The sequence below is a fragment of the Notamacropus eugenii genome, chromosome 3, assembly GCF_028372415.1.
Source record: "Notamacropus eugenii isolate mMacEug1 chromosome 3, mMacEug1.pri_v2, whole genome shotgun sequence".
Lineage (NCBI taxonomy): Eukaryota > Metazoa > Chordata > Mammalia > Diprotodontia > Macropodidae > Notamacropus > Notamacropus eugenii.
The window spans coordinates 94,604,936-94,629,726 of NC_092874.1; the positions used below are offsets into that span (position 1 = coordinate 94,604,936).

Genomic DNA, 24,791 nt, shown 5'->3' on the forward strand with positions numbered 1-24,791 from the left:
TTGGGTCCAAGTCCCATCTCAGATGCTTCCTAGCTCTGTGATCTTAAGTCAATCACTTAACCTGTCTTGGCCTCAATTTCCTCATCTGTAAAATGAAGGAGTTGAGCTATATGGCCACTAAGGACCCTTCCATCCCTAGAGCTATGATCCTGTTATTCTAAAATACCATGATCACCGGCAGATCACTTAAACTCTTAGAGCCAGAGTATCCTTATTTGTGAAATGGGGACAATGGGTCTTGTACTGCCTTCTTCCCGGAGTTGTTGCAAGGAGAATGTTTTATAATCTGTAAAGTCCCATACAAGTGTAAGCTATTATTGCAAAACATTTGTGCTTCAGTGACAAATGAAAGGGGCCTATGATGAGTACTATAGGAATTCAGAGATGGGAGAAGAGTAGTGGTTATTGAAGATAAAAAAATGTTAAAAAAAAAAAAGTTAGGAATGAATGATAGCCTTTTTGTGGAACAGTGAACAGAGCAACCTAACTGGAATAGATTTAGATTGGAAAATAGATCCCCATGGGAACTACTGGGTATCATGTAACCAATGGGCCTGAGGTCACCTGATCTGATACTGTTTGCATGTTGTCTTCCTGACTAGACCAGGAACTCCTTGAGAGCAGGGACTGTATTTTACCTTTCTTGTAATCTCCAGCATTTAGCACAGTGCCTGGCAGATAGGAGGTACTTAAAAAATGTTTCTGGCTTGACTGAGAGATTAAATGACTTACTCAAAGCCCCACAGCTAGGTGGTAGTGAAAGACTGGAAGAGCCCAGGTCTAGTTCTTTTCTTTTTAGATATTAAAGGACACTGCCTCTTAAAGAATCAACATTAAGTAAATGAACAAATTAATGGACTTCCTTTGTGGAAGAGACACAAGAAAGTGTAAGATATATGGAAATTAGAAAAACACATTTGGAAAGTTTTGAGAAGGTCACATTCTTAGCTGACCGACTTTGACAATGTTGCCTCAAATGCTGGTTTTCATTTAATACGTCACAGCATGCCAACTGTTAGCCCTCTGAAAAGCAAAGCAGATAATTAGCCTCAGAAATCATCAGCTGTCATCTTTAAGATTTTGGAAATGGAATTTTCTTTTTTAAAATTGACATTATTATAGACTAATGCTTCTGAGTTGACATTTGAACAGTTGTATAACCAGGTCTCCAATGCCCAAAATGGAATTGTGGAGCTAAGTACATGTATTTCAGAGCTGTTCTGAGAGCTTTTGAGGCTCGTGGTGTTTGGAGATCATGGCCCTGTGGAACTAAGGGAAAGTCAGACATTTAGCATAATAGCTAGCATTTATATAGCACTTCAGGGTTTGCAAAGCACTTTGCAAATATTATCTCATTCAATCCTCACAACAACCTAGGAAGTAGCTGTTATTAATGTTACCATTGTACAGATGAGGAAGCTAAAGCTGAGAGTGATGAAGTAACTTGCTCATGATCACACAGCTAGTAAATGACTGAGGCCAGCTTTGAACTTGAGTCTTCCTGATGTCTGGTCCAGAGTCTTGTGTGCTGTACTTTCCCATCCCTTGTTAGGGTGGTGTTTGTCCTTCATTCTCAAAGAGGATTATGACATCAGGAAGATGGTGCCATGACTTGCAAGTGAGTTGGATTCACTTAGGAGAAAATGTTGTTCAAAGTCACCAGCCTCACTTTCTCCCGCACCCATCTGGGTCAAATGGCCAGATATAGATCAGGATGGCTCCCTGTTGGTGGGATAGCTAGAAAGGGGAGTGAGCTATTTGTAATCTGCCAGGAGGAATTAAAAGATGTCAGGAAGTAAGCACCGGAAGCCAGTCGTAAGTGTGATGTGTATTATATGTGTTCGTCCTTCGTTACCGAAGAAGACCATGCCATCAGAGAAATGATGACATGACTTGCACTTGACTTTGTTTTGAGTGAGGGAGGGCTGTGCAGGTCCCCCATCCTCACTTCTCCTCCAGAGTCATCTGAATTCAGTGACCAGATATTCATCAGGATGACTGGAGATGACCCAGGATGAGGCAATTGGGGTTAAGTGACTTTCCCAAGGTCACACAGCTAGTGAGTGTCAAGCATCTGAAGTGAGATTTGAACTCAGGTCCTCCTGACTCCTGCACTGGTTCTCTATGCACTGCACCACCTAGCTGCCCCTGGTGTGTACTATAGCACTGAAGGAAAGACAGGGATCTTGGTGAAGGTGTGTTTTAGATAGGCTTGAGTCTCTGAGAGTAAATATAGATCCTGAGAACCCTCAGCATTATGGGGCTTCTCAAAAATCTTCCTTCCTCACCCCCTTGCCTATGGTCATTATGGTTGGGAGTGAGGGAGTGCACAGAACTTGTTGCTGAATTGCTAAGGCCTCTCACATACAATGTGCCAGTAAGGAATGAGCAGTGAAGAGAGAGATGGGGTGACAGATTTTGGCTGTTACAAAATAGCTGAATCAGAAGGATGTCTGAGCTTGCTTCTGGGCACACTAGGAAGGACTGTGTTGAATGGTGGTGGGAGTACTGGCCAGCCAACCACTTGAACAGTCTTGATTCTCAGAGCTCTGATGAGGGCCTTTTCCCCTCAGTCCTTACTCCCTAGTGATCATTATCTTCCCACTTATCTCCTTTCTTCCTGTCTCAGAATACCCTAGATTGATAACACAGATCATTAAAACAGCTTTAATAAAGGCAGTTTCATTTGACAGGTGACATGCAGTACAACCTCTTGAATTCCAGTGACTTTGAGGGAAGGCCAGCTGAGCAAGAGGTCTGAAATCAGAGGATATATTTTTTAAATATCATTTTGTCATTTTCAGAAGGATTTAGAACTCTAAAGGAGATCAGTCAATCAACAAGCATTTATTAAGCATTTACTATGTGCTAGACACTAGGAAAACAAATCCAAGTAGAAAGAAAGACAATTCTTGCTACTAAAAGTTTACATTCTAATTGGGAAAGACATGTACGAGGAAACTGGCAGGTTGGAGGGTAGACAGTTACCCAGCATAGGGTCATAGTAGAAGAAGTCTGGAGCAGCCTAGAGAGGAATGAGACAGTACTGGCTTGGGCACACTCTTTAAATGAAGGTTCCAGGAGGAGTCATCCAATCTGAAGGAGAGGTAGACAGAGGTGGAGGATACATCCAGTGTGTGAATTCCAAGGCTAGAGTGAGGTTTCAGGATAAAGACCTGTAGTACACATGACAGAGGAGGTCTGGAGTGCAGCCTGAATTCCTACATAGCATTGGTCCTACCAACTTCATGTCCAAAGGTGGCATCTCTGCCAGATGAATCCTCTTTTCAGCCTTTGTGGGCATGGGTCACTCCCAAAGATGGTCAATAAATTTTATTAAGCACATACTCTGTGCCAGTCTCCATGCTAAGCTCTAGGCTGGGGATCCAAGTACAAAAAGTCAGTTCCTAACTTCAAAGAGCTTACAATCTAATGAAAGGGTGGAGAGAGTCACCTGGTGCAGGGGCATGGTGAAGAAGTCAAAGAAATCCAAAAATGACTGTAGCTGGAGAAATCAAAGAATTCCAAAATGAGTTCTGTTGGGTAGGAAATGAAATATCTCAGGAGATGTCTGTCTGGTCTCCCTTCCTTAAATGGAGGTTGAGGAGTTCATGGCACCATCCTCCAATCAGAGGATACTGATGAGGTATGAGTACCAAGGCTGATGGGATTTTGCAGGATATTTCCCAATAATGTGGACTCACGTAGTCCAGAGGTGTAAAATATGGAGGCCTGTAGACCACGTATGGCCCCCAACATAAGTGTGGCTTAAACCAGATTAAGTTGTAATTGGGAAATATTTAGCAAAATAAATAAAAATACAATATGATGTAGGTATTACATTTTAATGCTAAGTCAATATGCAGTCTCAAGGGATCCTTATGTACTGTTTAGAGACTTCGGTTTCTATTTGAGTTTGACATTATGCATCTAGTCAAGCTCTCTTATTTTATAGGTGAGAAACTGAGATCCAAAGTGGTATATTCAGTAATGGGAACACCCTGTCTGGCCTGTGTTACTGCCTGGATAAGAATCATTTATAATCAGTACATAGTTTGAGCACAAAAGGGAGTGTCTGAGTAATAAGGAGTGATTAAATTTCTGGAGAGAGTTCAGCATCCCCTCCTAAACTGATTCCTGCTTTTGGTAGGATTAAAATTAATTTTCCATAGCCAATCAATAAATATTTATTAAGCACTCTCTATGTGCTGGGCACTGTGCTAAACTCTAGGGGTACGAAAAGAGGCAGAAAATAGTTTCTGTCCTCAAGGAACTGACAGTTGAATTTCAGTTTGAAGTCACAGATTGCAAATTAGTGGGATCCCAATAAAATGTTATTTTAATGGATCTGTAGAAGAATCTAGAAGACCTGAGCTCAAATCCAGCCTCAGACGCTTATTACCTATGCTTTATCTCTTTAATCCTTAACTTCCTCAACTATTGGATTTAGATGACTTTAAGGATTTCTTCCAGTTCTAAATCAATGATCCTAAGGACAAAAGAGAGGTCTAGGTAACATGTTATGAAAAATTTGAGGATTGGGAGATCACTTTGTCTCTCTTTACTTCCAGATGACCTACTCTTGGCTCAACTGAGCTCATTCTCTGAAGTTTCTCTCTTTCTCTTCTGAGTCCAAGTTTCTTACTTCATTGTATCTTCATCAGGATGTGTGGCTTCCAAAGTAATCCATTTATTTAAACAAAATGTTGTTCTCTAAGGGTGGAGAGAGAGAGAGGAGATCTTTTTCATTTACTCATTAACATATTAATTCTTGATAATTATAAAATTAACAGTTATTTAACAACATATGGTAAAAAGGCCTTACCCTCCATATATGCAATGGGATTTGGGGAGGTAGGAATGGGGATGGGAGGGCATTAGTTTGTCAAATGCAGTGATAGTCTTGAGACTCTATGGCCTGGATGAGAAACTGAACTTTGGGCTAGTCTCTGACCCCATATTTGTTGCCAATAGGATCCTAGTTGCCAAAGATTACCTCTTCAGTGGCTCCTATGACCGAACGGCTCGCTGCTGGAGTGTGGACAAGGAACGGCAAATCCAGGAGTTTCGGGGTCACCGGAATTGTGTCCTGACCTTAGCTCACTACTCCTCCAAGGACATCCCAGATGCATCCTCAGAGCAGGGGGAGAAGGTCAGCGGAGACTTCCTGGTGACAGGCAGCACGGATGGCACAGCCAAAGTTTGGTGGGTGTCCAGCGGTTGTTGCTACCAGACCTTGAGGGGCCACACAGGAGCTGTCCTGTGCCTGGCCCTGGATGAACTCAACCAGGAGCTCTTCACAGGCAGCACTGACTCCACCATTCGCACTTGGAACCTTGTGACTGGAGAGCCACTGAAGGTGTTTAAAGAGCATCAGGGATCAGTGATCTGCCTGGAGGTAAGAATCAAGCAATTTGTTTGTGGAACATGTAGAAAAATTCTGAGATTCTGTAATCCCTCGTTGGGTCACTTTGGAAAGCACTTATGGTCCATTGGTACAAAACATGCTTTGTGGTAGAAAGCATAGTTTAAGTAGAGAAAAACACAGTCTCTTGAAGAAACTCAGCTTAGGGATCTGGGTCCTATATAACCATCTATATAACCTTGGATGAGTCACTTCTCAGAATCATTGAATCTCAGATGGGAAGATACCTCAGAGGTCCTCTAATCAAACACATACCAAAGTAGGAAGCCTTCACAAAATCTCTCCTGGACAATTGGTTAGACTGTTTTTCATAACAAAACTTTGAGGCAAATAATGCAAGTATTATTATCACCATTTTACAGAAAGAAAACTGAGGCTTAGAGAAGGAAAATAATTTGACCAAAGCCACACAGCTATTAAGTATCAGAGTTGACTCCAACCTGACTATCTGACTCTTCAGTGCTTTTTCCATCTTACTAAGAGACATCTGATTGGGCAGTGGAGTGACCCTTTGTCTACTCATGCCACTGCAGATTGCAAGGACACCCAGAGCAAATCAAAGTACTAGAGAATTACTGACCTTTGCTGCTATAGGCTTGTCTCATTTTATGCTAAAAAAAAAAGTTAGGTGTAAACCAATTTTATTTATTTAAATTTTGGAGGGGTAATTGATCCATATTTTGAATACACTAATGAGAGAAGACTGTGTTGGCTATATGAAGCCTTCCCCTCTCTGGGTCTTCATTTCCTCCCAAATAGAGGGATTAAACTACATCTTCTCTAAAGTCTCTTCTATCCCTGAATCCTATAGTAGTCCTAGCTTTTGAACTTGGATCAGTGACTAATTAGCTGTGTGACCTTGGTCAAGTCACATAACTTTCAAAGTAGGTAGACTAGTTGACAGACTAGCATCAGTTTCTTTGTGGTCAAAAGCAGGATAATTCCATGCAAAAGTTAAAATATGCCATTCAAACAGACCACTCTAGTGAACCCTCTGGAAAGGTTTATGAAGAATCTATTTAGAAAACAAAGGCTCCCCCTATTCATGTATCCTTTGTACACTGGATTTTCTTCATAAATCCTGCACTGGTGCTTTAACATAGCAGGTAGGTGACACTAGGTTCTCAGAGGATGAGTCTGTCTGAGGACCAGCCCAGCAAAGCTTTTCGCTGCTGACTTAGCCACTAAGAGATGAATTCCTTGGCTATGGCAGCTCTTGAACAAAGCTACAAAAGAGCTCTTGGTCCCATATGGTCCCTCTTTCACCTTTCTAGCCGTGGTCATGTTCTAAGAATCACCGTTCATCACTAATCCTCCTCCTCATCATCAAGTGAGACCTAAAGTAGGAAGACATATTGCTTAACCAAGCTATTGGAGGTTATCTTTCTTACCCAGTCCAAATGGAAGGATTGATTCACTATAGATTGCTTTGTTGTGGTGGTTCAGTCATTTCAGTCATGTCTGACTCTTCATGACCCCATTTGGAGTTTTCTTGGCAAAGGTCCTGGAGTGGTTTGTCATTTCTTTCTCCAGCTCATTTTACAGATAAGGAAACTGAGGCAAATAGGGTGAAGTGGCTTGCTGGCTATGGATTGTAAGCTTCTCCAAAAGATTCTGTTTGCACAATGTTCTGTTTGCATATGTCATCATGTTGATTGAATCAAACCTCAAGATACTATGTCATATCCTCAATGAGAGACCTAACTCCTCAAAGGAGATTCACTTGATGATCCATATAGGAAAAAATAGATAAAGGATGTCTGTTATCTTGATTATTCTGTGAATTAGAGGGATAGCTCATCAAGCTAGTCCAGCAGTGCATCTATCTTGGATAGGCACTGGAGATAGATAATAGGTCCAAAATTGAAGAGGAAGGTGAACTAGATTGCCTTTCAGAAATTGCACAGCACTTCTGGGGATCCCAATTGCAAAACCTCTTTTTTCTAACATTGATATTCTCTCAGTGATGGCTTATGACAGTGAATCATGGAATACTCCCAGTTCTGACCTGAAGGGCAGTGGAGGAAAACATGCAAATATAAACAGGCTATGAGTTAGTGTGTGTGGGTGTGTGTGTGTGTGTGGGGGGGTGTGTGTGTGTGTGTGTGTGTAAGAAGTAGCATACAAGGTATCATCCAGGAAATGTATGATGTGAAGAGAAAATAGGCAAGTCAGGTAATAAGAAGATAGACGGACAACTGAAGGGTTCTACTGGTTGGTGCCTTACCCACAGGATATGTTTAAAAAACATACACAAAAGCAGCCCAGTGGATGGCCTACAGAGCATTGGTTGAATCCTAAACAGAAGATTTTTTGAGAAGACCAGTGCAAGAATCAGACTGGATGAGAAGGCATGGATGGTCATGAAGGAGCCCCCACATCAAGGAAGTTACAGATCCAAGTGAAGTACCAAAGTATATGCTGGAGTTGTTTCAAGATGGTGTTGAGCATCATGCTGGCCAGGTGAACAGAGGGTCCATCAGCCCTGCGGAATGCAGAAAGGGTTTCACAGGTCCTTCCCTAAGCACTGGGATATCTTTGGTCAGTTTGGGGCTTGGGCTGAAATATTATAAATGTTCATTTTTAGTAGGGTAGGAATTAAGCCATTATCTGAGTAGCCCAGGTATGTGAGATGAAGATGTAAGCAGGAGACAGCCCTGGGAGGGGAAAGAGAGGCGTCTGGTTGTGAGGAAAAACAGCCTCTTCTTTCAGTCATTTCAATTGCGGGTTCAGTTATGCTCTCCCTCCCTTCCCAGGGTTTTTAAGCATGCTCTGTCTTTGCTGAAGGAGCCTCACTATTTTGGAGGTACTTTCCTCCAGTGATGGACAAGGGGCTGTCTTTATGGCATAGCTTGAAAAGTCATTCTTTGGGTCTGGAGGCTGCTTTTTCAGTGAAGGAGGCAGGGGTGGGTCTGGGGTATTTTGGGTCAGAGAAGGGGAGAAAGGCAGAGTAGCAACAGAGACAGAAGAAAGAAAGGGAAGACAGAGACAGAAAAAGAGAGACAGAAAAGATAGAAGACACAGGAATCAGAGGTGAACATGGGAGGACCCAAAACAGGAAGGGCAGAGGCTCTGATTGTGTGCTTTGTTTTGGTTTTCATTCCTTTTGAAAATTGAAAAAACAAGCAAATAGCCCAAAGGGCACATCTTAAGGGAAGAGACACACACACAGAGAAAAAAGTGGTTTGAAGGAAAACTGGGTGAAAGGGTTGGGAAGTGGAGATAACCAGCATATCTTGCCCACAAACCCCTGACCAGGCAATCACCAAGTATTTCCCGACCACTCTCTGTCAGACAGTGTTTGGGGTGTGAAGGAATGAGGTGTCAGAGCCCCTGCCTTCGGGAAGTTTGCAGTATAATTGAGGAGAGCAAGGGTTGCGTGTGGAAATTGGCAATTAAGAAATATACTAGTAAGTAGGGTATATGTATTCCCTCCTACAATCAGTCAATGAAACAATTTATCCACGAATATTAAGCATCTTCTGTGTTCTAGACACCAGACTTGGCACTGGCCATGCACAAACAGTGAATGAAACAATCCCTGTCGCAAGGAGCCTTCATTCTAATGAATTTAGAATGGATTGCTCTGGGCCTTGTTTCATTACTGCTCTGCTTAGAGCAGCGCCTCGAACATCCTAGGTGCTTAATAAATGTTTGTCAGATTGGATAGAGTTGGTACGCCCCAAGCTGTAACGGCTGTGGAGGCAGAGAGGAGAGATTGGTAGGGGCTGAAGCAGTTGGTGAAAACTCGATTTAGGAGGTGGAACATGAGGAGGTAGGGGCTTGAGGAGGGAGGGGTAGGATTTATAGGGAGACATTTCCAGTCTAGGGGAATAGCATTAAAAGGGGAACAGAGTTTGGACTGAGTTATGGTGTATGTGTGTGGGGTGTGACGAGCAAGGAACTAGAAATTCAGATTAGAGGATAGGAGATCAAATGTAATTGGAGTAGAGGGGCTTGAGCTACATTGGGTATGGCCCGAAAGCTGCACATGCCTACGGAGGTCCAGCCTAATGCAGTAGGAAATTTGGAGCCCTTACAGATTTGATTGCATTCAATTTAATAAGTAAATATTATGTGCCTGTATAGCGCAGGAACATGATGTGTAGAGGAGATGAATGTATGAATGAATTGCAGTCTTCACTAATGGAGGGAATACCCACTTTTAATTATAATTTATAATAAATAACATTATTACTGTATTATTACCTCTAGTTTTCATACGGTGCTTTAAGGTTTGCAAAGGACATCACAGATATTATCTCATATTTATCCTTACAACAACTCTGGAAGATAGATGCTATTATTACCCTCATTTTACAAATGAGGAAACTGAGGCATAGAGGTTAAGTAGCTTGCCTAGGGTCACAGAGCTAGCATGTATCTATAGGTGGATTTGAACTCAGGACTTATTGACTCCCAAGTCCAGTGCTCTAGCTGTTGTTCCACATAGTTGCCCACATCATGACATCACAAATCCTTTCAAATATTGAAGTGTGCAGAGTAGAGTGCTAGGTGCTGGGGTAGGTACAAAATTTAGATAATTCATTATTAGGGCGATAATGGTTTCCTGGTTGCTTGAGAAGGACATGACATAACCCCCTAACAAAACTCTTCAGTATATGGAAAGAATAGTATTAATTAATAGGAGCAAGCACCATTAATACAATAGATTCCCATTTACCCTGAGTATTTGGGGTGTAGGGAGTGTCTGGTTAATTTAATATTCAATTATTTATCAATTTAGTATTGTGATTTAATGGCTGACCATCCACTCAGTCAACAAACACTTATTAAACGCTTACTCTGTGCTCAGCACTTGTGCTAAACACTGGGGAATACAAAACAAAGCAAGCACAAGGTTCTTGCATCCATACCATATTTGGACTGCCAGTTTTCAGTTAGAATACTTAAAGGACACGCTAAAGCTCTCCCAAACTGGAAGCATGTCTCTGCTGACTCTGAAGACATGTGCAGCTCTTTTGATGCCTAAGGGCCATCACAAGGAGTCTCCATCCATCAGCATTGATTGAACACCTGTGCTCCCCTTCCTAAGGTAGGTCCTTCGGGGAAAGAAGAGAAATCAATGTCTTAACAAGGGACCCTGTCCCAGGTGCTCACACACTAATTGAGGAGGCGAGATTAATACCCGGGCATTAATTATAGCATGGTGTCTGGCTATGAGTGCTTCATACTAAATTGTAGTGTGGTACTGTCCTAGTGCTGTAGGAGTTTGGAGAGGGGAGACATCATGAAATAGGCTCAGGGGAGTAAGTGACAGTTTCTGGCAATTGTTCTGGAGTGGTGTGGCTGGGCTACAAGGGGCCAGGGGAGAAAAACCGGAAAGTCTTGTTTAGTTGAGCTTTATGAATGTTTGGATTTCATGGAAATCAGATGTTCCGTTTCTTCTCCTTAGCTACAGAGTTAAATCCCTTATTTTACCTCCAGTCTTGTCGAGCCATTCCATCCTTCAGCTCCCAGTTTCTTGCCATCTCTTGGTATCTCCCTAACCCATGCTGAGGGTCCTTACTGTGCTCTGGCTCTGGTGGGAAAAGGAATGTGATGGAATGGACAGGAAGGTGGAAGCAATTTAAATTGCTACTGTTTGGCTTGTTGCCTGATTTCTTTTCAAGCTGCTGATCTGAGAAGCTCTCGACCAAACTGCTGAGGGGGAGTAGTTGCTCCAAAGTGTGACTTCCTCCTCTTGGTAATTTGCATGGGATCTTCATTCATGAAGCATCTGTGCTGGCCTCGGATTATGAGGACTTCCCGGGGACTTGCAGCTCTAACTATTCGAAGAGGAAAATTAGTCCACCCCTTCCTTAGAGGAGGCAGATGTGGTCCTCTTCCTACTAATAATTACAGCTAGCATTCATATAGCCCTTTAAGGTTTGTGAAGCACTTTCCAAGTCCTATTTGGTCCTCCTAACAGCCCTATGAGGTAGGTGCTATTATATAGCCATTTTACACTTAAGGAAACCGAGGCAGAGAGCTGTTAAGTGACTTGCCCAAAGCCACACAAATAATCTGAGGTAGAATTTGAACTCTGGTCTTCATGAGTCCCAAGTCCATCATTCCTGATAGACTCACCCACCAAGCCACCTAGTGGCCACTACTAGAAGTGAAGCAGTTTATCTGAAATGACCTACATACAGTGTCACTGAGATGGGATTCAAACACATAGCTCTTGAATTCCTAATCTTTGGCTTAGAAATGATCAAAAATTAAGAAACAACATGAGGTAATGCAAAAAAAAATTGGGTTTGGAGTCAAGGTGTTTGAATCCCACCTATTCAGCTTTCTATATTTGTGACTTTGGGCAAGTCATTTGCCTCTCTGGGACACTTTCCTAATTACTAAAATGAAGGACTTGGTCTACATGATTTATCAGATCTGTTCACGATCAAAATCCCAATATCCTGTGGATCTAGTCATATCTCTGTCTCAGTGATGTGACCTTAGGCAAATCACCTAAACCTTTGTGTGTCCCAGTTCCTTCATCTGTGAAATGGGGATAATATAGCACCAAGCTCATAGGATTGTTGTGAGAAGCCAGTAAGATAATATATGCAGAGCACTGTGAAAACTTAAAGTGCTATATAAGTACTGGCTGTTATTATTATATTCGTCATTTCTTACAGTACAATAATAATATTCCGACAGATATTCATCTGCCACAGTTGGTTTTTTATTTCCCTTAACTGATTGAGCATGTGTTTTGTTTCCTGTTCTTTATTACAGAAAGTGATGCTATAAGTATTTTAGTGTACATAAGGCCTTTCTTATTATCATTTCATTTCTCTTGCAATAAACCTAGTTTCCAAGTCAGTTTCATGAAGTTGTGATCACTTTTTGACGGTATATAGTCACCTTACACAGTAAGTCATCAAGGTCAAAGGAGAAGGACATTTCAGTCTGTTTTCTTCTTTTTTTTTTAAAAAAAATTCTCTTTGTATTCTTAACTTACACTTACATACAAACACAAAGCAGCATTTCTGTATACACAGCAGATCACAGTTATATGTGAAACATGAATCTCAACTTTACATCACTTTTAAATATGTATATATATACATATATATTAAAAATAAATCTTACATGCTACTTTCAAAGCTTCCTGTTTGTCACTGTTTCCTTTGGGACTTCCTTCTGTTCTCTATGCATTTTTAAAAATGTTTCAGTGGGCCTCTTTGATTATCACTATTACTAATTCCCCATGAAGCTTGGTAATGCAGTGGATAGGGCACTGGGACTAGAGGCAGGAAGACGCATCTTTCGGAGCTCGTCTGGCCTTAGACACTAGCTTTGTGACCCTGGACAAGTCACTTTACTCTGTTTGCCTCAGTTTCCTCATCTGTAAAATGATCTGGAGAAGAAAATGACAAACTACTTCCAGTATCTTTGCCAAGAAAACCCCAAACAGGATCACAAAGAATTGGACACAACTGAACAACCACAACAAATTGCTAATCCCTCTGCTCTCTCCAAAACTCCTCTATGTTAAATGAGGAAAAGAAAGGGGAGAAAACCCTTCTAACAAATAAGAATAGTTAAGCAAAATGAATTCACACAATGGCCATGTTCAAAAATGTATTTCTCTGCACTTTGTTTCCATTCTTTCTCTTTCAGCAAGTAACATGCTTCATCAGAAGTGTCCTCTAGAGATATGGTTGGTCACTGCTTAGATCAGAGTTTTTACGTCCTTCAAAGTTCTGTTTCTGGGCAGCATTATTTGCTTTTTCTAAACTTTTCTGGTTCTGTTCACTTTTACTATGTGTTAGTTCCTACTACCCAGGTTCTTTAAAATTATCTCTTTCATAATTATGTCACAATAATATTAATATTGATTAATATTATTAATATAATGAGAGAGAATGAATATAATTGATCTGGGAAGCAGAGATGGGGGAGTAGGAAGTAAGGGGTGTCTGTGGAAGGAGACTGGAATCAGATTGTATTAAACAAAATAAACTCTAGGGACTTAGGACTAACTGGGGGGAAAAAGTAATGTAATAAAAAGAAACACAAACTTAACAACTGTGAACTTAAATGTTAATGGACTAAACGCATCTATAAAACAGAAGAGTGGAGAAATGGATTAGAAAACATAATCCAACAATTTTCTGTGTATTAGAAATACAAGTTACACACAGTTAAAGTAAGGCTAGAATAAAATTTATCAGACTTCAGGCAAATCCAAAATGCTCAAAGGCTGTATTAGAGAGGGTAAGAGGCTTATTTCTTCCTTGTTGTTAATTAGCAGTTGCTGCTGCCTTCCTTCCCAAATCAGTTGCCCTCCCTTCCTGCCTCTCCAGTCTTATTTTTCACTCTGCCCTCCATGAACTTGAACCTTTTATTCCAACTAAATTGATCTCTGTCTCTAAAAAACACCTTAAATTATCCCACTTCCATGCTTTTGCATAAACTCTTCCTCCCACCCCCAATAAGAATACTCTTACCTTACTTACTACATGTACAAATAGTATTCCTCCCTCAAGGTCCAGGTGAGATCTTATCTTCTCCATGAAACTTTCCTTGACCATGCCACCTGGAAATGATCTCTTGGTGTTCTAGACACTCTTTGCATTTGTAGCCTAGTCATTGAGCACTAAGTTTTTAGACTAGCCCAGGGATGGGGACTCTGTACCCTCAAGGTCATGTGTGGCCCTCCAGGTCCTCAAGGGTGGCCCTTTGAATCAAAACTTCACAGAACAAATCCCCTTGATAAAAGGATTTGTTCTGTAAAACTAGGACTTAGTCAAAAGGCCATACTTAAGGATCTTGAAGGCTACAGTTTCCCTTCCTCTGGACTAGCCTAAGGTCTGTTTTGATCAGTGGCTTCAATAGTTTGCCCAGTTCAGAACTCATGCTAACAAACCTTCGACCCCTTCACAAGTGAATGTAGCAACCAGAAATCTAAAAGGAACTTTCATCTCTTGGGGACACAATCCCTTGGATCTAAGTCCAAGATACTGGCTCTGAGGGAAATGCAAAGACTCATGATGCAGGAGAATAGGTGCCTAGGATATTTCAGGAGCAGATCAGGTGCCATTGTAGAATGAATCCAAACATGAGCTGTGCTGGAACTTTATTTCTAAGGGATTACTAAGTAGCTTTCCAGCAGGGTGGAGAAAAAACAGATCTAATGGGCAAAGAAGGGGCTTTTGTGCTGGGCTTTATCAGCAGGAAGGTGAAAAGGCAGATGTGGGAAGTTGACCTTCATGATCATATAAGGTAATCCTTCCAAGCTTCCATGAAAATGCCTCTCTTTGGTGGCAACATAGAGATTGAAAAGCAGCAGGTGTAACAACTTCCTAGGTTCTTAGGTTTAGGTCTCTAAGAGACTTTGGAGATAATTTAACACAAGCCTTTCATTTTACAGCTATGGGAAATGAAGCTTAAAGTAGTGATATGACCTGCCTAGGGTCACATACTCTAGGTACTAAGTGGCAAAGTCATGATTCAAACCCAGATCCTCTGACTCCAAATCCAAAACTTTCTGTTATACCATGCTGCCTATTACACTTGCTCCTCAGGGGCAGCTAGATGGCTCAGTGATTAAGCTGCCAGGCGTGGACTCAGGAAAACCTGAATTCAAATTTGACTTTAGAGATTTACTACATGTATGTCCCTGGGCAAGTCACTTAACCTCTGTTTGCCCCATTTTTCACATCTGTAAAATGGGAATAGTAACAGTATCTACCTCTTAGGGTTGTTGCAAGTCTCCAATGACATAATAATTGTAAAGTACTTAGCCCAGTGCCTGGCACACAATAAACTCTTAATAAATGCTTGTTTCCTTCCTTCTTCTACAATTCATTGTCATCTCTTGCCCTTGTTTCAATGTTTAATAAGATACCAAGAAGAAAACCTGATTTTGGTCCATTTTGAAAAAGATACTAGCTTTTTCAGGTGCCTGGTGTTCCCTAAGAAGCATGGAGGAGGTGGGTCAGTAAGTATTCAGTGTGTGGCTGTTACTAATATTTATTATTGTTATTGTTAGCATGTGCCCTGGCAAATAGAATAATAACAGCTCCACACTGACTAAATGGAGCAAAATCAGGTTTTCTTCTTGGTTTATGAAAGAACTCCAGTTCCCTTAGGGCATTTGAAATAAATTTAATTAACACAAATTTTATTGGCACATTTTTTTTTTTTTTTAGAAATGTATCAGTGGCAAGAAGCAAGGTCTATTTGGAATTAAGCAAAGCACACGTAGCTGTTGTGTTCACTCGGGGCTGTTTTCTTTTAACTTATCCCATAGCACCCACTCATCCAGTTTGGAGACAAAAGAGAGTGCCTGCAGACTGGGGGCTGAAGGAGAAACAGCTGTTTGTCTGCGGTTTTTCCATTCAGATCAACTGGGGGTGTTTGTTGGAATCCAAGATTGCATATTTAGATAAAGGGACAATTATGTTGGGGGGTTTTTTCCTGGAGAAGTTATATTAACACTGTGTTAAGGTCATTACAGTCCAGCTAGAGTTGGACAATTCCCTTTTTGTTTCTTCCTGCCACCCCCATCATATTGCATGTACAATGCTGTTTCGTATGTAATCCCTTAGAGAGTGAAATAGAATGCTCTGGTGGAGGGAATGAAAGTCACCATGCAGATAGGGACCAAGCCATCGCCACCCCACTGAAATGATCTTCATTCCTCCAGAGGCTTTCTAATTATAGCAGCCCACTCCACTATTCAGGGGGGATAAAGGAAGAACTCCAGACCACGGATAATCCACTGATCAATTCAGGGAACTGAACATGCAAATTATATAGAATGGGCCAAATCCTTCACTCAAGACCCCAAATGATAGAGGGGCTTTGCTATGTAACTTGTGCCTCCAAGGAAGAGCAAGGGGGATAAAGCTTTAAACTTCCCCAGGACACCCCAGAGAGAGCTCATGGTGATCGTCAGACATGCCATCATCTAAAGATCTCCACTGAGGGGAAAACCTGCTACCTCCTTTGAACACCTGAAGTGAGGGGGAACTCTCCAGAGGTTCTTTTAGTTAGCTCCATTTATTAGGAAGTTTGTCCTTTTATAGGAAGCCAAAATCTGTCTTTGCAACTTTTACATATGGCTACTGGCAGAACAGATCTGATCCCTCTTCTTTGTGATGGTCCTCTAAGTACTTAAAGTGTACAGAGGTAGATTGAAATAGATATGTCATCCATAAGGGTGGCAAGGGCAGACCTGAAACCTGTGAGATAAAAAAAAACTGTTCTGATCTCCTTAGCTTCAGTAGCCCTGGGATCTGTTGAACTCTAGGCATAGGGTCAAGGAGATTTGATGTGGCCCCAAGGGCAGTCTAGTTCACCTCTGGGAAGAGAATCATCTTTATGCTTTGATTAGCATGTACAGAAACCCAGATATCTGGCTGCAGGTTATTTATGAAGAGACCTCAGCAGAACTAGCGTTAGGTCCCTCTCCCATACCTGGTATTCTAGATCTGAGAGGCTATTTCCAAGAGTGGAGGCATGATCAGTCTCTTCTGTCCATTTTCCAACATTAACTAGCCAAGGCTCTCTAAATGTGATAAACATTACCCCCGAGCCACTCAAAAGTGAAAGCAAAACCCAATGCACAATTTTCAAACATTCTGGTAAGATTTATCGAAGGATGAGTTATTGTAGAGATGAATTATAACTGGCCAACTCTTGGGTGGGTAACAAATACACGGAAGGTGAGAACTGTCAGTAACCCTCTCAGGTGCTTCCAGAGGAGGGACAAGCTCTTCTAGGTTTGCAAAATTCCATCTGGTTCTCTGCCAGCTTTTTTCATGCCACTGCATTAACAGTATCCATGGGAGGGTCTCAGGATGAGTCTTTGATGGCAATGTGATTTGAGACTGAGTTGTTGCTACAAATATAATGAAAAAACCTCTACTTCTGGTATTAGTCCTTATTAATAGTGACCTTACCCTTCAAATATTCTTGGAAATTTAATAGTATTCATTGGTCAAGCTTGAGCTTGTAGGTAGTCTTTTCTGTAGGCTACTTGGCAGGGACCTAGCTCGCAGACAGTGTTTTCCACACTTCTGTTTGGTCCTAGAACCAACTTCATTCCTATTCAAAACTTTCAAAAGCCTTAGTTGTAGTTATCTGGAAAGATGCCTTTGGTGGATTGGGTTCACATAATTAACCTAATGATGGCATATGGTTGGGGTGGTAAGATGTGTAGGAGAGGTCCATCTTGGGATAGATGGTTTGCCCAGCTTGAATTCTAATAATACCCTGAGAAGAACCTGATAAAAACTACTGTTGTCTTAGAATAAGGGGACACCAATACTGGATTTATTCATCATTTAGTCTCCCTTCTACAGGTTTTAAAAATTCATAAGTTGGTAGCACTTCAAATTACTGGATGGGTCACAACAGTCAAATTAATGCACTGACTGATGAAAAAATCCCAGGCCCAGCTTCCCCCATGCCAAAAATCTACTATCTGGATAAGCCAACCTTCTGAGTTATCAGAAAAGGACTAGGCTAGGACCAAGTGGCTTTTCTATTTATTGGATCATTGGGTTTAAAGTTGTAAGGTATCTTAGAGATTATATTGTCTAACTCCATTTTATCGCTAAGGAAATTTGGGCCCAGAGAGGCTAATTACTAAGAAACAGAGGGCAGGATTCAAACCCAGATTCTTTGACTCCAGATCCAGTCTCCTTTACATTTTGCAATGCCACCTTCTTTTTGCAGTTTTTGAGAGTTAATGTCTAGGGGCTGTGAAGTCATGGGAAGGAAACTGAAAAACTGAGATCTGTTTGGTATTTGAATTATTGCTGATGATTGACAGCAGAGGCTTTAGAATGGCAATGATTTTGTGGGAAAATTAGCAGCTAGCTAAGAAGTTATTGTGAGAAATTGAGATTCAGTTTTCTGGACTGTGGACTGAGATATGAGTGGTTCTTGGCCAGGAATAGGCTTTTTGCCAGCAATGAAGTGCATCTAATGAGGACCAGGGAAAAAAAGGATTTGCCTGGAGACTTATTGATCTGATTCAAAGGACTTTAAGTAAATGGAGAGTGAAAAAATTGCTCTGATTTCCCTCCAAATCAGATACTAAAGGGAACAACAGTATAGCAATGGAAGAAAAATAGCAGAGGAGGTTTCTAGTAATTCTTAAGAGGATGTAATGATAATTATAATAAGGATGAAGAAGCAAAAGCAATAATCATGGTCTCAGGGATGTCTAAATTAAAATGCACGAAACCAGAGATTTTAATATCCAAAGGAAAATATGAACTTGCAAATATCATAGAGACTTGGGCTATGACTGATAACTATAATATGCCAGTGGAAGAGTAGACCCTTTTTAAAAGAACTAAGGTATGTTGAAAGGGACTGGTGGAGTAGCAGTGTACATTGAGAAATCCTTTTCTGATGAGAAGTAGCACAGTGCAATGGACAGGGAACCAGCTGGCTAGGAAGCTGGGAAGACCGATGTTTAAATCTTACTTCTTTTTAAAAAAAATTATTAATTTTTTTCTTTTTAAATAGTATTTTATTTTTCTCAATTACATGTAAAGACAATTTTAACATTCATTTTATTTTTAAAAATGTTTTTGGAGGTAATCAGGGCTAAATGATTTGCTAAAGGTTACATAGCTAGTAAGTATCTGAGACCAGATTTAATCAGGTTCTCTCTTTTTAAAAATTTTTTTTATTGTTTTATTTATTTTTTTAACGTTCTACAATCACTACCATAAAACTTAGATTTTTACCCCCCCACACCTGCCCCCCCATCACACCCCTTCCTCCCCAAGACAGCATACAATTCTACATAGGATCTACATATACTTTCCTATTGAATACATTTTCACTATAGTCATGCTATGTAGATGAATTAAAATAAATAGAAGTAATCATAAAACAAATCAAAACATAATATACACACACAAACAAACATACAAATATGATCTGTTACATTCTGCAAATGAATTCCATAGTTCTTTCTCTGAGCGTGGAAGGCATTTTGCCTTAGAAAACCATTGGGAAATTTTTTTTTTTAAGTTCTTGCGTTATTACGAAATTCCAAGTCTACCAGAAAAAACTCTCTCACACGGTGGTCGTTGCTGTGCACAAAGTTCTGCTGCTTCTGCTCCTTTGCTCAGCATCAGATCATATAAGTCCTTCCAGGCCTCCCTAAACTCAGGTTCTCTTTACTCCAGGGCCAGTGATCTAAACACTTCACCACCTAATTTCCCCTTAACATTCATTTTTAGAAATAATTTTTTTGGGTTCCAAATTTACTCCTTGCCTCCTCTCCTCCCTGCCTAAGATAGTAAGTAATTTGATATAGGTTATATATGTGTAATCATGTAAAGCATATTTTCATATTAGTTTTGTTGTGAAAGAAGAAACAGACCAAAAGGGAAAAAACATGCACAAAAATTAAGAAAGTGAAAATAGTATGCTTCAATCTGCATTCAGACTCCATCAGTTCTTTCTCTGGGTATGAATAGCATTTTGCATCAGGAGTCCTTTGGAATTGTCTTGGATCATTGTCTTGCTGAGAAGAGCTGAGTCATTCATAGCTGATCATCACACAATGTGGCTGTTACTATGTGCAATGTTCTCCTGGTTCTGCTCGCTTCACTCAGCATCAGTTTATATAAGACTTGCCAGGTTTTTCTGAAGTCGGCTTGCTCATCATTTCTTACGGCACAACAGCATTCCATTCCACTCATATACCACGACTTGTTCAGCCATTCCCCAATTGATAGGTATTCCTTCAATTTTCAATTCTTTGCCACCCCAAAAAGAGCTGCTGTTTTTGTACATGTGGATCCTTTCCCCTTTAAATCTTGTTTCCAACACATACTGTCTGTGTGATCCTGGACAAGTCATTTAGCCTCTTATTGTTCTAAGCAACACTCTAACTCTCTAAGTTGGAGAGAAATTCATGACCTTTATTGATGGATTCCTCTTTCAGGAAGCAGTTCCCTATACCAATGAAAGGTTCCTCTTCTAATGCCTCTTCATGCTGTAGAGATGACCTTGGCTTCTGAAAGGCTATGCCATCACAGTGAAAGCTCTGGCAGGTCCTTCCGAGCTGGAAAGGCTTTGAGTATGTATGTATTGTATGTGTGATAGATGTTAAATTTATTATCTAGAAACCAGCCTAATTAAATTCATGGAACTTTATCACCAGATAGCCTATGCAGGTTAAGTCCTGATAACTCCAACGGACAATGATGTCTTCACTTCCTTACCATCTGTGATCCTTATGATTATATGCATTATATGTAATATAATCCACCAAAAGTAGAATATTATGTTATATTACATTATTACAACACATTTTTATTATTTATGTTATATCCACCAAAAAGTCCTACTTGGACGCTCCATTGTGCATAGAAGTGATCCTGAGTTCTTGAAGGTAACCCCAGTGGAGTATAAGATCTAGAGGGTACTATCAGGCTGGAAAGACTTTGAGTACAGGTTTGATGATGGGCCATCTTATAAGTACTGTCATAGCTAAGTTTGGAGAAGCTTTTCATTGGGTTGGCTCAGGCTGATAATTATTCACCCACAGCAACTCTTAAAGATTACCCGTATGAGATTGTTAAGGGCTTGTGATCTATGTCAATGGAAGTCTTGAAGTAAATATGGTCTTGGGTGGATGTGGACAATCCTAGAGGAAGAATCATGATATAATGATATATACAGTGATACAGTTGAGGATAAAAGGAGGGGGAAACATAAAAGCTATCATAGTAGGAGTCTGCTTTAAATCTCCACCAGGCCAGGAGGAAGATATGGTTAGGGAATGACTAACATAGAGCCCTAGACTGGTAGAGAGGCAAGATCTGGCAGTGTTGGGAAATTCAGTGAGCCAAACATCTGCTAGAGGATTTTTGTTTGTTTTTGCAAAAAAAAGAAAACAGAACATCTGATCAACCTCTGATATGCCCTGCTGGTCACTTCATCTTTCAGAAGGTAGAGGAAACATCAAGGGGAGCTGCCATTTTGGATCTTATTCTAACTGGGTAGACCTGGTTGAAGTGGAGATTGCAGAAACCTTGAGGGGAAGTGATGATGCCTTCTTAGCATTCACAGTAGAGAGGACAAATTTGAAAGTCAGAGAAAATACAAGCAAAAATTTTGGGCCCAGGACCTCCCTGCTAAAGGGGAAGTCAGCTAAAGAGGGCTAAAAAACTCAAGAACAAAATTCTGATGATACAGGCACAAATAATTCCATTAGGGAAGCAAAGGGGAAGGAGTCTAATTGATGTGGCTCCATAGGAAGCTCATTGACATGCTCAAATTTAAAAAAACAAACAAACAAACCAAGGATACGAAGTAGAATCAAGGGCAGTTAATTAGGGATGAATACAAAAATTCTGCCAATATTAGGAAGACTTAATCCAAGAATGAACTAAGGCTTGGGATAAAAACCAAGGACAAACAAAAATGGCATTTTTGCCAATGTTGAGAGTAAAGGGAGGACCAAGGGTAAAGAGGCTTCTGGTTTGAAATAAGTAGGACAATAATAATGGAAGACCACAGATAACTTTTCAGTGCATCTTTTGCTTCTCTTTTTTGCACCAAGAAAAATAATCTTAAGACTGGTCCTACTTGAAAGGTAGGAAAAAATTGGCAAAATTAGCAAGATTCAGCTTATGATACTGAAAGATGTGATTGCCAAGCCATTGTTAGTGATCTTTGAGAAATCCTGGAGAACAGGAGGAGTATTCTGAGACTGGCAGTTGCCAAAGGTCTTGGATTTGGGAGTGGTTGAACAATTTGATCCAGAGAGTATCGGTTCATATATCAGCATTAGCCAGGAGTGCATTGCCTGGTGGAGTTCTAATAGGCTGTGTTCAAAACTCTTATCACTGACCTAGCTGAAGTCAGTAATGACATGGTTATCAAATTTATGGATGACCCAAAGCTGAAGGGATTGCTGATACCCTGAAGGATGGAATTGGGAACCAAAAGGACATTTCATATTGGGCTGAATTTTAATGACTGGAAATGTAAAGTATAGGATTAAAAATATTAACTACAAAAGTAGAGGATAAAGGAGTACCAGCTAGGGAATAATTCCTGAGAAAAAGACCTGGGTATTTTAATGGGTTTTAAGCTCCATAATGAATCAGCAAAGTAACATGGCTGCCAAAAAGCTAATTTGTTTTCAGACTGTATTAATGGAATTATAGTGAAGTATAATTTCCTGAATGAGAGAAATGCTAGTCCTGTTTCACCCTGCTCAGGTCAGCTCTCATCTGGATTATTATGCTTGGATCTAGGTACCATATTTTAAGAGAAAGTAAAGCATGATCAGGGATAGTGACCAGGTGATGAGTTGACTAACTACACCATGAGAGAAATATTTGAAGGAATTATAGTATAATAGAAAAAGCTCTGACTTTGGAACCAAAAGCCCTAGGTTTAAATTCTGGGCATAATTTTGGACAAGTCACTTAGACTCTGTGCATCTCAGTTTCTTCATCTAAAAAATAAGGAGTTTGGAGTAGATGATTTCTAAGGCCCTTTTCAGCACTAAAGTCCTATAGTCATTCTGATCTTAATTGAGGATGTTTAAACCCAAGAGAATGGAGAGTTAGGGGAAATATGATAGCTGTCTACAAATATCTGAAGGGTTGTCATGTGGAAGAAGGATTAACCTTGTTTTCCTTGGCCCCAGAAGTAGAACAAAGGGGTTGATGTAACCAAGAGGCAGGTTTCTACTCTATATGAGGAAAAGCTTCCTAAGGATCCAAGCTGTTCATGAATGCGATGGGCTGCAACATCACATAGAAAGTTAGAGGAAGAAGAGACCTCTGAGTGATAGGTGGCCAGGGTAGGCTTTGCAGAAGGTAGGCCTTGAAGGATGAATAGGCCCTAGCCAAGCAGGGAGGAATAGGGAGAGTATTCTAAGTGGAGAGAGCCAAAGAGTGAGAGAGACAATATAAATGACATATTTGAGGAATGGTGACCAGACTGCATTAGCCCCAGAGTGGAAGATTCACATAGAGGGATGGTAAGGGATCAAATTGGAATAATGGATTAGACTCAGGCTGTTGGAGACCTGAATGGCAAGCTCAAGAACCTGGTATTTATATTTTAGGGAATGAGGCGCTATCAGAGCTGCAGCTTGTATGGAGTGGACAGGTTTCTGCCCCCACAGCACTGTCAGTCAGAGGGGCATGGGCTTCCTTCACATTCTTCCCCACATGGTCTGCCCCTGGGACTCTCAAGCACTCTTGGCCTCTACTCTGAAGCTCCTCTCACTGCATCAGCTTTCTTCTGGGGTCCCCTTCTTTCCAACCCTGGAGGGTTCAATAGCTGCCCTCTTTGGGTAATGACATGGCCCCTGCCAGAATGATTGCCCCTGAGGTGGAACTGTCCTATGCTCTGCTACACTACAGTGTCCTCCACCCCAAGAGATTTTGCTCCAGGTACATTTACGGCTTGTTTTGGCTCAAGAAGCAATTGAAGGTTTCTGATCATGAGAATATAGAAAACAGTGCCTTTGGAAGATTAATCCCACAGCAGATTAATTGTCTTTAAATAGAGTGATGGCAAAAAGGATTTGTACCTTGGGTGGGACTTGGGGGTAACCAGATCATTGAAACCAGCATTGAAAATCTTCTCCAAATTGAAACTCTGAGGCATCAATCAACAGTAATAACGGCAACAAATTCTGGAGTCAAAAGTCCAAGTTTCCCCCCCAGATTCTCCCCCTGCCTGTGTGATCACCCTTCCTCTACTGAGCTTCCTCCTCAGCACACGTGATATAAAGATGGCTGAGAGGTATAGTGGAAAGAGCCCAGGACACTGTCTGTGAGACCTACCTTTGTGTGTCTGTAAAATGGGAGAGTTGGACTAGGTAGTCTCAGGGAATCCTTCCAGCTGTAGATCTATGAGCCTATGACCAAATGACCTCTAAGGTCATTACCGACTCTATTCCATGACCCTGTGATATATTTATGAGCATCTACTATGTGCTCAACCCTGTATGAGGCATCATGGGAGATACTGATTGAAATACCATACTACACATATGGTGCATGGAATCATGGTGCTGGAAGGGACCATAGAAGCCAATCCAGTCCAGAGGAGGAAACTTGGGCCAGAGAAGTGACTCACCCAAATTCAGCCCAGAAGAAGAATCAGGATCTGAACCCAGGTCCTCCCACTCCAGAGTCAGTGCTTGCATACCAGGTTATCCTTGGCCTCAAAGATCTTATAATCCAGTTGGAATGATAAACTGCATTAAACAAGAGCACAGCAGGAGAGGAGAGCAATGAAAGCTAGAATAGAAAAGGTGAGATTTGAGATAGATGTAGAAAGAATGAAAAAGATTTACATGAGTGACAAGGCTGGGAAGAAAGAGAAGGACAGGGATGGAGTAATT

At 40.9% G+C, this 24,791-nt stretch overlaps 1 protein-coding gene across 4 annotated transcripts in view; it reads left to right on the forward strand.

The window, feature by feature from the left end:
• WDR86 (WD repeat domain 86) overlaps nt 1-24,791 on the forward strand; it is a 52,953-nt gene that overhangs the window by 14,799 nt on the left and 13,363 nt on the right. For all 4 annotated transcript variants that reach the window (XM_072652190.1, XM_072652189.1, XM_072652187.1 and 1 more), the window contains exon 4: nt 4,975-5,398. In XM_072652190.1, coding sequence (XP_072508291.1) covers nt 4,975-5,398 — 424 coding nt within the window. The remainder of the gene's footprint in view (nt 1-4,974; nt 5,399-24,791) is intronic.